A 16,942-nucleotide genomic window follows, 5' to 3' on the forward strand; every position below is an offset into this window, starting at 1 on the left:
AGGGGTCACCTCTTCCAGTAGCTGATGTTTTGAATTCCAATTAGCGTTAATGAACAGCGAGAGGGCACATAAAATGTATAATTAATTGTGTCGTTGCGAGGCGATAAGATTTTTGGAAGCCGGCAAAGGATGCTTCCGCTTGGTAGGACTTCTGGGAATGCGAAGCCAGGGTTTTCGATCAATTTTACAGATCAATATATGTAGGGGATGCTGTGGAAACGAAAACACCTTGTCAAGGTCGTCTTGATGTATGGAAGGTGGTATGGGTTTTACAAAACTATATTACAGAAATCATATTCCACCACCTTTAGTCCTGGCTCATTGGAAAACTCAAATAATCTTATCAGAATCCTGTAACCACCACCACCATAGAGGGCAGAGGTCGCTGCAGTGCAGCCCAACTAGACAACAGCCTTGAACCTTCCAATTGGAAAGGACACATACTCTAGAGAGAGGGCGCCACGGTTGCCCGACTCCTGGCAACCCGACAACCTGACAACCCTGAGATCCTTGCAGGTAGCTGCAGGCACACGAAAAAAGGATCCTGAGAACTAGGATCAGGATCAACACTTTGCTCGTCTCATGCGGTTTAATTAATCACTCACGGAATCCGCGGCTAATTAAAATGCTACCAAAACATTTTTACCTCGATCTTCCTCGATTCCGAGAGGGGTGTGTTTGGATCAAATTGAAGAAGGATTCCGAGTGGCGGGAAAAGGGTTTTCTGCCGGTGGCCGTACAGGTGATGACGCGCAGGGATTTCCCTCTAGAATATTAGAAATGCATTAGGATTCGGTGGCAGCTTTTAAAAACCAATTAAAATGTATAAACGATTTTGATTTCGATTTTCCTATCTCCTTTTTAACTCATTTTCGGAGGATCCTGTGGGTCCTCCTACAATTTTCTGATCTCCTTCTGGCAGCTGCTTCTGGCGCTGCTTCCATTCCGGGTTAATAAAGGTTTTATACATTTATTGGGCTCAATTCTCGTTACCCTCTCGCTGTCCCTAACGGTTTTCTCAAATTTGCAACAAAGTTGTGCCTCTTCTGGTCTCGTTTCTTGCATTTTTATACCCTTTCCAGGGTATTATGAATTCATTCAGGAGCTTGCAACACAACGAAGGAGTCATTTGCGACCCTATATTCCATATATATTCTTGATCAGCATCAACAGGGGAATCTTTCTAGCCATAAAATAGAGAAACAAATTTTTGAAAATTGGTTTTCAAATTTTTTAATCCCTTTTTTCATTATTTGCATATTGAAAAATCGACAAAAATTGGAATGGTTTAAAAGTGTCATTTAGGTATGCAGATTTATAAACCTGTTCAAAACTAGAACAGAACAGCTTTCCAAATCCAAATTAATGCATTTTTGGCTTAGTTATGAGTTTTTTAAGCTTTGATTTGTAGAATAAAAAATCATATGAAAATATCGAAATATTGGTTAAAAAATGGTATTATTATTTCAGTCTGAAGCTTAAACCGATGTGAAGGAAACATTTCCGACTCTATGTTCCATATATATTCTTGATCAGCATAAGCAGGGGAATCTTTCTAGCCATAAAATAGAGAAACAAATTTTTGAAAATTTTTTTTCAACATTTTTAGGCTCTTTTTTTCATTGTTAGCATATTGAAAAATCGACAAAAATTCAAATAGTTTATAGGTGTAATTTAGGTATGCAGATTTATTAACCTATTCAAAACTAGAACAGAACAGGTTTCCAACTCCAAATTAATAGATTTTTGGCTTAGTTATGAGTTTTTTAAGCTTTGGTTTGTAGAACAAATTGCCATATAAAAATATCGAAATATGGACTCAAAAAATGGTATTATTATTTCAGTCAGAAGCTCAAAACGATGTGAAGGACACATTTCCGACTCTATGTTCCATATATATTCTTGATCAGCATAAGCAGGGGAATCTTTCTAGGCATAAAATAGAGAACCAAATTTTTGAAAAATTTTTTTCAACATTTTTAGGCCCTTTTTTCATTATTGAAAAATCGACTAAAATTCAAATTGTTTAGAAATTCAATTTAGGTATGCAGATTTATTAACCTATTCAAAACTAGAACAGAACAGGTTTCCAAATCAAAATTAATCGATTTTTGGCTCAGTTACGAGTTTTTCAAGCTTTGGTTGCTACCAAAAATTGTCTTAAAAATATTGATATACATTATAGATATGAATATTTTAAGCTTAGTTATGATTGATTTTCGATTCGATCCCTTAATTTATTAGCAAGTTGCATGAGTGTATAGACTTCGGCTTCCCGAAGTTGGTTTTCTTTCTTGATTTTACTGATTTATGAAGGCTATATGGTTGGTGCAGGGCTACAAGAAGGGACTGAAAAGAAGGATATAAACACTGACGAAGTCACTGGTCTCCGAGTAGAAGGTTAATGAGGCAAAGTTGTTACACTTTACCAACAAATTTCTTTAAAATATTATCAAAATGAAATAATTTTTAAAGTTTTTAGAGACGAAAATAAAATTTTATCGTTTGAATTGAAATGTTCTGATTTGATATAGGTTTATTTTTACTCTTTAATTAGTAAAGTATAATGAACTTTTAATCTTTAATCTTCTTAAAATATAGAAACTATTCCTTCCAAGTCAAAATTTATTTAGTGAAACAACTCCCAAAATGATTTGTGACTTTCCCATTAACCTTTATGTTTCTATCATTACATATAGGTTTTACATATTCGTTGTATATTGAAGCTTTAATATCTGATTTTGATATTTATTTTCTTTGTGGTCAATGTATTTAATATGTTATTTTGCCAAGTGTAGCGCCTGGTGACGACGAGTCCCAATCGCAGTTTGATTTCTTCTGTCCATAATTACAAAAATAACATGGCAAGAGGCCTACGCAAAATCGTTTTGTTTTGTGTATTTCTCTATGCTTTTTTTGCTTTTGGTTTTTTGTATTTTTTTGGGACCTTAAATGCCGTCCCCTTTGGTAATCATGGTGTGGCACACACTTGTGGGATTTGTCTGGTTATTCTTGAGCTTATGTATATATATATAAAAGAATATATATATGTATGATTCTGGCGGATCGGAAGCACGTGTCAAAACCAGAAAGGGGTTTGTGAGACATGGGAAAAAGTTCTGCGATCGTTGCCAAGGCCATGTACTCAAGAGAACAATCATATATATATGTATATGTATATATTTATAATCGGAGAAGAGAGTTGGAGACAGTGAAAGTACCTTCGCTGGCTCTCCTTTTCACTTGGGTTCCTTTCACATGATGGATCACATTTTATATCAAGTTCCATAATGAATCTCCCTGCTCCTTTCCCCTCTCTTTTTTGCTCGATCTGCTTTGACAAAAGTGGAAGTGCATTCAAGACGTCGTCTCCTTTTCTTTTGGTCCATGACAAGGATCCCTGAGACTTAGGACTCGATTTTCCCAAAACGCAGACGCAAAGAAAAGGAAAAGGAAAACAAGGACAAAGGCACACACACACACACAGACTGAGGGAGAGAGCACCCACAGGCAAACATTAGAGAGGGAAGGCAGTCAGCCCCGATCACTTGTACTTGTTGTGCCCGAAGGACTCACAGGACTCTGGGGCAGGTAGCGGAACGAAAAAAACCCCTAACCCAAGTAACCCCTGTTGCTGCTTCTGTCGCAGTCGCAGTCACCGTCGCCGTCGCAGTTGCCGACGATGAGGGAGTAGGTATAAAAGGCAGCGACGGCAGGACGAGGTTTATCATTGCGGAATCTGATTCCACAACAGCAACAGCAACCTCTAGCCAGCAGCCAGCAGCCAGCACAGCCTAGCACTCGCACGGATTACCATGACGAGCATCTGCAGCAGCAACTTCCAACAGCAGCAGCAGCAGTACCAGAACATCAACATGCTGCTCCACCACCACCAGAGCCTCCAGCAGAACCAGCAGCTCCTGGGCCAGCAGCAGCAGCAGCACCATCAGCTGATCGCACCCAAGATGCCGCTGGGCAACAGCCAACTCCAGAACATTCTGCCATCCACCCAATCCCAGTCCCAGTCGCAGTCGCAACTGGGTCCGATGATGAAGAAGAAGTACAACTACAACACGATGCCCTACGGCGAACAGCTGCCCTCGGTGGCCAGGAGGAATGCCCGGGAGCGCAACCGGGTCAAGCAGGTGAACAACGGATTCGTCAATCTCCGCCAGCATCTGCCCCAGAGCGTGATCAACTCGCTGTCGAGCGGCGGTCGCGGGGCCAGCAAGAAGCTGTCCAAAGTGGACACCCTCCGCATCGCCGTGGAGTACATCCGCGGGCTGCAGGACATGCTGGACGATGGCACCGGCACCGGTCCCCGTCGTCACATTTACAACTCGGCGGACGAGAGCAGCAACGACAGCTACAATGACTTTGACAACGGCAGCCTGGAGGACGACAGCAGTCCCCAGCAGCAGTTCTTGGTGGGTCAGCTCAACTCCTACCACTCCGCCTCGCCCACGCCCTCGTACTCCGGCTCCGATGTGTCCGGCTCGAACTGCAACTCCAACTCCCACTCCCACTCCGGCTCCATGGGCTATGTGAAGCAGGAGCTGCCCGAGCACGACCTCAAGTTCGAGTCCTTCGACAGCTTCAGCGACGAGCAGCCCGACGACGAGGAGCTCCTCGACTACATCTCGTCGTGGCAGGAACAGTGAGTGGATCTCCGAGCAACCAAAAAGAAACCCTGTACAAAGTGTAAATAACTCCAAGCAACATTTGCCTTAGTGAGAGTGACCTAAGAAACCAAGTCCCAGATTCTATATTAGTTCGTAAGAAATCGACCCTCTTTTTTTTCGTTAGCCTAAGACATGGAAGACAATGATATAAAACCAATTTTTTTCATAGTTCTAAGTTTGTTATAAGCATGGAAGACACTAAACTAACTAGCTATAAGGCCCTATTATTGAAATGCAATAATAAAAACAATGAAATTAAAAAACATAAATCAAAAGCCATCTTTTTATTCATCACAAGAAGCACAAGAATTCATTTTTAGATATTTCTATAGTAAAAATCTATAAATTGTGAAAGATCTACATAATCTTTCAAACTCATACAGGTAGAGGAAAATACCAAAACTGCGGAGAAAAGAAAGAGAATTTATAAAAAGATCTTCAGAGATCACTTTATACTGATTCTTAAAAATGTTTACAAATACAGAATTACATTGGATAATATAATATATTTATTTCCTTGCAGAATATTATATTGTTAATCCGAAGTTTAAAACAAAGTGAAGGAGTCATTTCCGACCCTATAAACTATATATATTCTTGATCAGCACAAACAGGCGAATCTTCTTGTGTATAAAATAGAAAAACAATTTTTTTGTAAATTTTTTCAAAAAAATATAAGGGGTTACATCGTTAAAATGTTCAAAAAGTGATAAAAATTTTAATTTTATACTGAGTATGCAGATTAATAAACCAACTCAAAACTAACATAGGACAGCTTTCCGAATTAAAATTAATGCATTTTTGGCTGAGTTATGATATTTTTAAGCATTGATTTGTCGAAAAAAGTTTAATTATCGATTTCCGATTCGACGAAATCCATTAAATTGCAAACTGCAAGGGTATATCAACTTTGGCTTCCTGAAGTTAGTTTCCCTTTTTGTTGTTGCATAAGATAATAAGGTATAGGATGAAATTAAGTATGCAAATAATTAGTATCTCATTTTGATTATTTTTTGTAGACAGTGTGTTCTTCTCCAAAGAAGTGATCGAAAGGACCTTCTTGACCTAAGTAGATGGGTTGAATAATACAACAAAGCCATCACTTTCTCATCTCCATATCTTTGATGCAAAGAGATTTAAAAGCACTTTGCTTGAAAGATATATACATTCATGTTCTTTAGTTTAGCTATAGTTTTAGTTATATAGTAGAGAGATCTTCCGCGAGGTGACTAGTGACTCACGTATAGCCATGGCAACAACACCCAGCCCACTCTGTTCGGAACTCAACACCCCGGCCGGAAGTAGCGGCGAATAACGAGTTTCGATTTGGCCACGTATTGTTAATGGCCCTGCGCCGCGAGCGGAAATAGGCAGTCACGCCTGAGAGGCTGAAGTGGACTAGGACTCGCGCTATCCTTGCTCTCCCTTGGTGGAAGGATCGATCCACGTGGCCGGCGCACCCCAGTGCCGACAGCTAGACAGCTTTCCTCCCAAGCTGGACGTAATCACGAGCCGTGAAATGCACTTCCGCTACCCCCTTTGACGCTCAAATATATTTATATTTCGAAATGTATTTATTCTCCGATCTGTCCCGTTTTATTCGCCTGCAAACCCACCCCCGGGGACGCGAACTTTCGGCTCGGGCGTGTGCCGGGTTAATATGCAGGAATGTGCGTCTCCTGGGCGACAGATGCAGATGCAGGGCGGCGCCACGCCCACTGCCACATTATGCTAATGCCAATAGAGCGCTGGACACGTGCATGAGGCAAGGATCGCTGACCCCGCCTCGGGAGGAAGTGAGCAGAAACAGGAAGCATATCGTCGTCTTGCCGAAAAATTTCAATATTTTTCCTTAAAAATGTGAAAAGGAAACAGGAGGGAGAGAGCGAAGGGGAGGGGGAAGAAGGAAGCGCAGGAGGAAGGAATAGGGATACGGGTGTAGGTAGTAGTGGACGAGGACGAGGACGAGGATAAGGACAATGCGAAATGTGATTGTATGTCAGCTTAAGATAAAACCAGGAAACGAAACTGAATGAGAGTGAAACTCCTGGACCGTCTCGTGTCTCATTGTTACCGGATATCAAAAAGGGAACTTATTCTGGATTCTGGATCCTGGATCCTGGATCCTGGACGCAGGACCTGTTCAGCCTATGTAGGTGTCAAAATACGGCACTAAGCCAATGTCCCCTAATAGGCCCAAGTCCTGAGCCAGAGTCTTATGCAATCTTAGCTCATGGCTCAGGAATGAATGTATATAAAGGAGATCTATTTTCATCTGGCCGATCCTGATCCTTTGGCCGTCTCAATCGTCTCAATCCCAAGCTCGAATGACAGAGATCACTGAACTGAACGAAGCAAGATGGCAATAAATTCATTTTCTGGCCTCTGCCAGGAAGTAACTTCTTTGGTTGTCCTTGTCACAGGAAATGCGTATTTGTTTTGCATCTACTTCGGACACAGAAAAGTGCTCTCTGCGCTCGCTCGCTCGTTTATTTATTTTCGTAGATGCGCCCTCGGGAAATACGAGAGGCAATGTTATTCTATCATGTCGCAATTCAAAGGAAACCCGAAGGACACGCCACTTGTAGTACTTGTACTTGTAATTGTACTTGTACTTGTAGCTGTACTTCCCATATTCCATAAGTCGTAGTAGTCCTGTAGACCTAGTTTGAGTTATGTGACTTTATGACGGCGTCGCGATCCTAGATTTATGGCCCATGTGTCAAAATACAAGAGAGGTCAGGTTGCCCTCCTGAACTTCCCCCATCCGCGGATCGATCGATCTTCTCCTGGCCTCTTGTCGCACTTCGCACTTGACCAGGCGTCAAGTGGTAGTTCCATCGACTGTCCTGGACAGATCCTTGTGCTCCGTCTTGCTTCCTGGTAGCTTGCTAATGAGGCGACACCGAGTGGCTACCATAGTCCATAGATGAATTGAATTGAGTTCTCCTTGTCCAAGTAATTCGACGAATGTTATCAAGTGCTTGGATACCAGGAAGGTGGATACAGCCAACAAAAGGAAGGATCTAAAGTTGCCAAAACACTTAATGCTTAAACTAACAAGGAAACGGAGCCATCATTGCAGTATCTAGAAATAATAGAATGATATGTTCATAGAACATCTATAATAGTTTTTCATGAAAATTTGTTGTATTAATATGTGAAAAAATGTATATCCATCGGTATCTGTATTTCGGATTTCCTTTGCCTGTCCTGTGAAGCAAACAACTCATTTGGCCAGTCATCGCCACGGGCATTCCAGTGATTAGCTAACAGCATGATGTGATCCTGGAATCCAGCTACGAAGGCACCCTCGCAATCGTGTTCCTCTATCGTAAGATATATATGAGATATTTATAGTCTCTCCACGATCACCGTACGCTACATTTAGCAGAGTGTGAAGAACTGACGGTAGTTAAATGACTTTGTTGGGATGCACTCTCTCCATTCAGGGATGGCATCGGGACTTTGACTTGATCGTTGACATGACATTATATGGGAAACTGCTGGCGGAGCGATGGAGATGGGGGGAGAAACTAACCGCAGAATCAACAATGGAGCTGATCTAGACAATGCCAGAGCAGTGCTCTGTTGCACACGTGTCCGATTCGGATTCGGATTCCCTTTTCCCTCTCAACTATACTGGTTCGGGGTCCAATAAACCATCAGAGGCAATCAATGTCAGAGCGTTTTGTAGAGCAACGGCAAAAGCAAAAGCCAGATCACAATGCCGCGCTATCGAGAGATCCGAAATAAAAGGACTTCCCTGGAATATCCTGCGGCCCATTGTCCTCGGAATGAAAAGTGATTTCTTTGCTTTCATCGCCGACGAACTGCGCGTTTCATTTACACTGGCAAAGGTACTGGCAGTTCATAGTGGATCTTGGATCTTGGATCTTGAATCTGGAATCTTCCCCCTCCTTGCGAGGCATCCATTAAAGGTCAAGTCTGCGGGATTCTGCGGGGCTTCATTACACGCTAATCCTCCTGCTATCCTCCTCCTGGCAGGACATTAGCATTTAGGCAGCATTTCGCAGCGAGCGTGTCCGATACGAAGGTGTCGCAGGAGAATCGTCCGCCGCTGGGCACCGTGCCGAATCCTCTACCTGTTCTACCCACTTTTTCTTCTTCTTCTCCTGTTTTCCCGGGGAAACTTGCGGGTTTTCACGTGGAAATTTGCGAAACGAACAAGTGAAATGGCATGAAAAACCGAAACCGAATCGATTGCAGGCGAACACGTGTTTGTTGTTAAGGGCATGAAAATGTCACGGACTAACGATCTCCGGCAGCGGGATATATCGTGGTACAGGGTATCAGTTGTGTTTGGAAAGTGGGAGGGTTTTGGGAGGAAGAGAATATACCGATATCTTTGGACATAAACATAAGCCCAGGGACATGGGTGTTCTGTGATAAGTGAGTTAATTAAGTTAAATTAAATGATTCCCTGTGTCTCTTCATATAATGTCATCTTTTGACCCTACACAATTCTTTGATATTATTTACCAGACAATAAACAAAGACTGTGACTGGATTCCCTGGGAACTTGGTCTTGGAACTTGTTTCGCTACAAGATTGCGGATCAAAAACCGCAAGCAAACAAATACTAAATCGGAGATTAAGAAAATCAGATCAGGGCTGAAAATCAGACCAGACACAAAGGCAGCGCTAGAGACAAACCACAAAGACAGGGGAAATCAATGAGAGGTCAAAGCCTAAGGTTTGGTTGAAAAAAATTGAGGTCGCTGATCATCGAGAGCACGGCACGTCTTCAAAGCAAAGTCACCGACCGAAACGGAGAAAATGTCAACCACAAGACTGCGATCTAGATACACTCCTCCACTCCCTCTCAGTGGATCCTCTCAGAGGATAATGATCGAGATGATGACGTTGGCCATTCCCGACCCGGTTGCCTTTGATGTGTCTCCGTTTTTATTCCGAGTCCCGTATGTCCTGGCTTTGTTTTTGTGTGACTGCCTCCCTAGATGCGATAATCGATTTATCAACTAAAAAGCAAGACCGAAATGCGCTTTGCTTTGCAAAAAGTATCTGAATGTGAATGTGGGCATTGTGGCAACTCCAAACGCAACCGCCGCCAATTTTTAATGCACATTGAGGTGCATTAAGATGTGAAATTGTCACCATTGTCCTTGCCATTGTCCTGCCAGCCATGGCCCACAGTGCACATTCAACAGCAAAGAGAGCAGTTTCGCTTCGTTTGTCGGACCTCGGAGCATAATAAAATTGGTGCGGATCCTGCGGCGATGACAGCATCGAAGGGATATCCAGAGCGAAGACTCCTTTCAGCATTTATGCAACCGAGTTTCCATGGACCGCATGCCACACCCACAGCCGGGAAATCTGAAAAGAGAGGAAGCCCCGAACAAAATCTATGCGGAAAAAGGGAAAAAGACTCGAAAATAAAAAAAAACTGGGCGTCGACGCTTTAACACCCCAAAGGGAAGACGAAGGAGAGACGTTCCAAACCGAAATGCACGTGTACATTGGCTGAAAAGATACATTTGTTGGATCCAAAGCCACAGAAATACCAGAAGAATTGCAAATAGTTGCGAAAATTGAGTCCAAGAAACAAAAAAAAGATACAGAATCAATTATATTCTCGATTTACTCAGCTATTTGTAGGTATATAAAGATATATTTACTAATATCCATGACTTATATATGGTGAAATCGAACAAGCCAGAACGAAACCATCCTCCTAATCACGCTGAGATACAAAACTACATGTCAACATAGATACAGATACATGTATTTCAGGGATACAACCGAATGTAGATAGATACGTGTTCTTGCACTGCGATAATGCGGGACTATCTAATCAAAAAAAAAAGGATGCTGGGGGTGACAAAGTCCTCAGGACTAATCCCAATTTCCAATCGCCGGCGAGTTTGTTTTTCCTGTGAATTCGCCAGCAAAGTGATATCTCGCAGATATCCTATCTTGTAGCTGAAATTACGACTAGCAGCGGGTGATCGGCGGCCCTGCCCAGCAGGTCCTGTCGAAGGACCTCGACCGGCTACATATACATATATATATATTGTTTTTCGCCATACCTGAACCTGGTCCTGTTTCGATTTTCCTGGTCGATTTCAGATCAAAAACACAAGCGCACACGCTTCAGCATTTAGCGGATATTGCTTGAAATTCTATTTTGAAAGAGTCGCCAGGACCGGCGAGGACTTTTGGGTAAGGTAATTAATAGTCGCAGCCGGATCTGAGCCGCTGGCGATCAAAGCGTTTTCATTAACCCGGCCGAGGCGTGAACAATTATGCCCTAAACATTTGGGTCAAACACTGGCCACTCCCTCGATTCCGAATTGGATTCCCTGGCTTCCGCCAATTTAGAGCATTCAATTCAGAGCACCATTTCGCAGCAGGTTGTCCCTTTAATTGAGGTTCTCCCTGGCCAGTTCGTGGAAGAACAACAAGTGCTCCGCCGGTTTCATTAAGCACCAGCGCCAGTAGATCCTCCCATTCCCATTCCCATTTAATTCTATTCGATCCGCTTCGATCGCTGCATCCAGCTAGACGGCGCTTAGATACAAAAAAACAATTTGCATAGACATCGATCGAAAGTAGAGCCACAACCAGAACCGATTGCAGGTGGGAAATGGTTGAGAAAAGCTAACAAAGCATGCCGAATCGCTAATACGCTTCACGAGGGATTCGATCTGCAAACAAGAGTGTGTGAAAACGATCAAGGGATGCTGCACAGGTGTAAGGAGATCACAGAAGGACCCGTGAGAATTACTAATTCGATTACTCATACTTTTTTATACCCTTTCCGATTTATATACTAGTAAAATTAAAAAAAAAAAAATTAAATTAACTCCATAGTTTCATTCAAATAGCTTGAATACATTTGTTCCAAAACAAATCTCGCACATGTGCATATAATTCCCAACTTGTTCTAACCTCCCCGGAACGAAGTGACTGCTGCAGACCACGTCTTAGAAATGTTTTGTGTTACAAAAGTTGCAAGTCATTGTTTACTAGTGTTCAAAATGAATTACTGATCATACATACATACATACTTACTGGTTATAGATGCTAACTGATCATAGTTACTCACTGGTCATAGATACTTAGTGTTCATTGATATTTACTGATCATAGTTACTTATTGAACATAGTTACTTAGTGTTCAGAGTTACTTAATGCTCATAGTTAATTACTGGTCATAGTTAATTACTGATTTTAGTTCTACAAATCGTCCGATTGTTCCTATGGCAGCTATATATATATGTATATATAGTCCACCGATTCGCCATGCTCCGATTCATATACTAGTACAATTATATAGAAGAATAAGCCCATAGTTTCATTTAAATAGCTTGCTTTAAATTTGTTCCAAAACAAATCTCGCACATGTTTATGATTCTCAACTGGTTCAAACATCCCCGGAACGAAGTGACTGCTGCCGGCCACGTCTCAGATATGTGTTGTGTTTCAAAAGTTGCAAGTCATTGTTTATTAGTGTTCAAAGTTAGTAACTGATCATACATATATACTTACTGGCCATACATACTTACTGATCATAGCTACTTACTAGTCAGAGATACTTACTAGTCAGAGATACTTACTGGTCATAGATACTTAGTTCTCAGAGTTACTTAATGTTTATTGATATTTACTGGGCATAGATTATTACTGATCAGAGCTACTTACTGCTCATAGTTACTTATTGCTGAGAGATACTTACTTATCCCCTATCGTTCCTATGTCAGCTATATATGTATATATATAGTCCACCGATTCGCCATGCTCCGACTAATATACTAATAATTTTATAAAGAAGAATGACTACATAGTTTTATTTAAATAGCTTGATTTACATTTGTTCCAAAACAAATCTCGCACATGAGCATATAATTCCCAACTTGTTCTAACCTCCCCGGAACGAAGGGACTGCTGCCGGGCAAGTATCAGACATGTGTTGTGTTACAAAAGTTGCAAGTCATTGTTTATTAGTGTTCAAAGTTAGTAACTGATTTTACATACTGGTAGTTACTTACTAGTCAGAGATACTTACTAGTCAGAGATACTTACTGGTCATAGATACTTAGTGCTCAGAGTTACTTAATGTTCATTGATATTTACTGGGCATAGAAAATTAATGATCAGAGTTACTTACTGCTCATAGTTACTTATTGCTGAAAGATACTTATCCTCCATCGTTCCTATGGCAGCTATATATGTATATATATAGTCCACCGATTCTCCATGCTCCATGCTCAATGCATTTTTGACTGAGCTGTGCATTTTTTAAGCTTTTTTTTTATTCCAAAAATTGCCTTAAAAATATAAATAAATTTTGATAAAAATAAATAAACAGGGTATTATCATTTCAGTCTGAAGCTTGAAACGATGTGAAGGAGTCATTTTCGACCCTATAAACTATATATATTCTTGATCAGCACAAACAGGCGAATCTTTCTATGTACAAAAAAGTAAACACATTTTTTGGCCACTTTTCCGAAAAATTATAAGGGGTTACATCATTAAAAGTTGCAAAAATTGATAAAAATTTCAATTTTCTTACATTTAAAAATTGGGTATGCAGATATATTAACCTATTTAAAACTAGCTCAGAACTGGCTTCAGTTCTGAAATTAAAGCATTTTTGGCTTAGTTATGAGTTCTTTAAACTTGGCTTTGTAGAAAATATAATAAACTGAATAAGTATAGAAGGGATATTGAAGGCTAACCAGTATTTATCTATCTCTTAGTAGAATAGCCTCCACCTACAAAGGATACCTTTTTTTGCTACGCTTGAAATTACAAGCCAAGCGGAAGGAAACCATAATTTCCCCTGCTCAAAGATAAGAAACGGAGGGAGAAGCATAGAAAAATGCCACAGAAATGGTGTTAAAACCACAGAAATTATCGAGGAGAAAGGAGGGCCAGGACTCCGTCCTCGCCTCGCACAGGATATGCGCGCACAGCAAATTGAGTTGTTTCCTGTGCCTTGAATTGCACACTCAGGATCGTGACGATCCTGGCGTGGCAAATATGATTACTGATAGGCATCCCTCCCCCCGGTCCAATTACACACGCCGTCTAAAATTTCAGGACCTCTGGCAATCAGAGATTTCCAACACCTTGCCCCACGACGGGCAGAGCCGTTGCCACATTTCCACAAACTAATTAATTCTGAGCCTCGGGCGACATCCGCAGCGAATGCGCTTAACAGCTTTCTCCCGGACTCTCTTCACACCAGATCAGGGAAGGGAAAGAACTGGACATGCCTGACGTAATGGGTTTAGAGCCTCCGATCAGCACGCGCGCCGCCTCGAAAATAATGGATAATGACGCCGGAGTGAGTGCTCAGGAAATGCAACATCTAATTTCTAATTTCTCTCTCTCTCTGTGTCCCGTGGAATGATGCGCAATTTTCAGATAATCCCAGACCCTAGACATCATCTTGGCCTAATCGGTTGCCAGAGATCTTTCTTAACATCTCTAGGATTTTCCAATATCTAAGGCATAGAGCATCTTAAAGCCTCGATTATCTCGATGCAAGCAAACAAATTCATCGAGAAATGTTTGTAATTAGCAAATAATTACTCTAAATATGCAAGAGTATTGAAACTATTGCAGCTCCCAAAAGAGAATATATCATTTTGTTTCCCGAAGAACACTAGGTTTTAGGTCTTTAAAAGGAAAGCAAGAAAAACGTTCTAAGAAAGCATTTTTTTTATAAAAATATAGTCTGAAAATATTGCAATACTGATGATTAGTTACTAGCCAGCCATAAATATCTGAGCAATAGATTCCCCATGTGTCGACCGCCCAGTTTTTCGTCTTCAAGTTGGCAAATTTACCAGCAATCACGCCTCAATTGTCTCCAATGGATATATGGCTATATATATATATCATTGAATTCCTTTTCTATATAGAAAGAAGGCAATTTGCGGCGGCAGATGCGCCGCGAACGGACAATAAATGTGCCACTGCGCAGGCGCATCTTTATCTCGAATCGGACTCCGAGTTGAACTCAGGCTGGGAACAGGACAATGAGGACTCAATTTGAACAATTGACGAACGCCCACGAAAATGGAGGTAAATGAATTGAATGGCTATCGAATTGAAATGAAAATGGGAAAACGAAATTCGGAAAATGACAGCACAGAAATGGCATTGAATTGAATTGAAAATCGGGGAAAAGCCCCGAGAGGAGGCCTGAGCCATAATAGAGACAGTCAGAGTAAGATGTCACGCATATCTGCAGTAAAACGCGACCAGCAGAGAGGACGAAGGACCACCAGTGTCCTTTTTTTGCTCTTTGTCCTTCTGCCATGGACGCGGGGGTCGTCAAATGCCAAGGCATATAGCATATAGGATATATATACGAGTGTATTTTGGTTTGGCAATGCGGTCAAAACATTGTCCCCGAGAACAATGCCCATCCATGGGACATTTGGGACCGCCCAACACGACAGGCTCGACAGGATCGACAGGACCGAGAGGATAGACGGGATTGGTGCTCGATAATACCTTGAAATTAGCAAGGAATATACTAGAACCGAGTTCTTAACGGCCATTTACATGCTGGGCGAAGGGATGAGCCCCTGACCGAGTTCACAGGACACAAAGCTAAACAGTTTCTAATTGTCGTGGCGAATCGCTGTGGGCCTTGGTGTCTCTGTTGGCCAAACAAATATTTATATACACAATTAGCGAAACTGGCACGAGTTGGCCAGCTGCAGCACCTGGCTCCTCAGCTGGGACCAGTCCGAGTCCCGGAGGACCAACATCCACTACCAGCATCTTCCGCACACGCCAGCGAATTTGTCTGTTTATTTGTATATTTTATGCTGGTATCTCCTTAACCTTCTCCTCAACCATTCCTGGTAATGTCAACCGATCTCCTGGCCAGGCTCTTCCTGTTCGAAATCCTTTCTTTTTTCGTACTTGGAACTGACCTTTAGGAATCGGAAATCCAACTCAACTCTTCCGTTTTTCCACCGAAATATTTTGACATTTAAGCAGCAACATCAGCATCAGCGGCACACGCCCTCACAGTCCTCTCAATCCTTTCATCCTTCATCTTTTTTTTCGACACTTTTCGGCGGAAAACAGAGCTACTGTTTGTCCAGGGGGCTGTGACCACTTAAGTGGCTTAGCCATTGTCTTGGCGAACCCATTCCCATTCCCATTCTACCAACTGCTACCAACTGTCACTAATACAAATTTGGCAACTGATTCTCCTGCTGCCTTTTTGCCAGCAAAAATAAAATAAAATAAAGCCCGAAAACAAATAAGAAATCGCTGGAGAGCAGCTCGTTAGTCGCCGATTTTATTTTTGATTTGTGTCGGCATATTTTGCATACATCAGCTTATGCCGAACTGCGAGGGCAGTTTTACGAGTAGAGAAATCGAAGTATATAAGAAATATTTTCAGGATTTTAATCATAAAATAATGATCAAAATAATTGGTAGATAATAGTGCTAGGTATTATATTTATTATTATTATTTCTGGCAAAGTCAAATAATAACTAGAAATTGATCCTTAACTGAAACTCCTCCGCCTCCTCCCTGGAGATCAAAGAGAACTCTTAAGTGACCTTCACAACTTTCCATTCCATTTATGAATTGGTCGCGACATCAAGAGCGGAATCCCTCGATGGGACCTCGCTTTGAACCAAAAATGAGGACCAATCAACACCGCAAAGGTGGCACTCGAAATTATTTCACAATCAATTCGGCTCTGGCGGCATTTTACCATCTAATTATAATCAAAACGGATCTGAAGGAGCCGCCGACAAACTAAGGGAAATTTCAAGAAATTCCAGACCGATCGCAGCGAGTGGAAATGCAGATCGATCGACGGGAAAGGGAAAGGGAAAGGGAAAGGAAGATGCTCTAATTAAAATTGAAATGAAGTGCCCGAGAGCAGGGCAACGAAGAAGGTCCTTTCACAGGTACACAAAACTAGGATAAGTCTAGGTTCCAGGGCAATAAATTCCAAGGCCCGAGGACCGAGAACCAAGACCTTTAGGGGTGGTCCTTCATTGGCACGTTCGTTGGCCTCGGCTTAGGAGTCTACCCAAAGATATTACAATAAAAAACGCATTTCTCCCATGAAGCCGTCCCTCGGTCTTATTATTAGAGGATTCCCTATTATGTGTGGATGCCAAAATGCATCACATCGAGAACTAATCCCGCGCTGGCGCAGCCCACACACGTCTTCCTTGGCGGGAAAGGATTAACATGACCCTACTGCCCTGGCCCGTATTACG

General features: G+C 41.8%; 1 protein-coding gene and 1 long non-coding RNA gene across 2 annotated transcripts in view; both read left to right on the forward strand.

Annotated features, from left to right (window-relative positions):
- The window catches only part of LOC147644609 (uncharacterized), an 82,214-nt gene that overhangs the window by 46,836 nt on the left and 18,436 nt on the right, over positions 1 to 16,942 (forward strand). The window lies entirely within an intron of this gene.
- Positions 3,816 to 4,661, forward strand: l(1)sc (lethal of scute). The gene has a single exon (XM_020954439.2). It carries the CDS (start codon positions 3,816 to 3,818, stop codon positions 4,659 to 4,661), a length of 846 nt encoding a protein of 281 aa, XP_020810098.2.

The sequence above is a fragment of the Drosophila serrata genome, unplaced genomic scaffold (genome assembly GCF_035046125.1).
Source record: "Drosophila serrata isolate PLE 108 unplaced genomic scaffold, ASM3504612v1 contig_130, whole genome shotgun sequence".
Taxonomy (NCBI): domain Eukaryota; kingdom Metazoa; phylum Arthropoda; class Insecta; order Diptera; family Drosophilidae; genus Drosophila; species Drosophila serrata.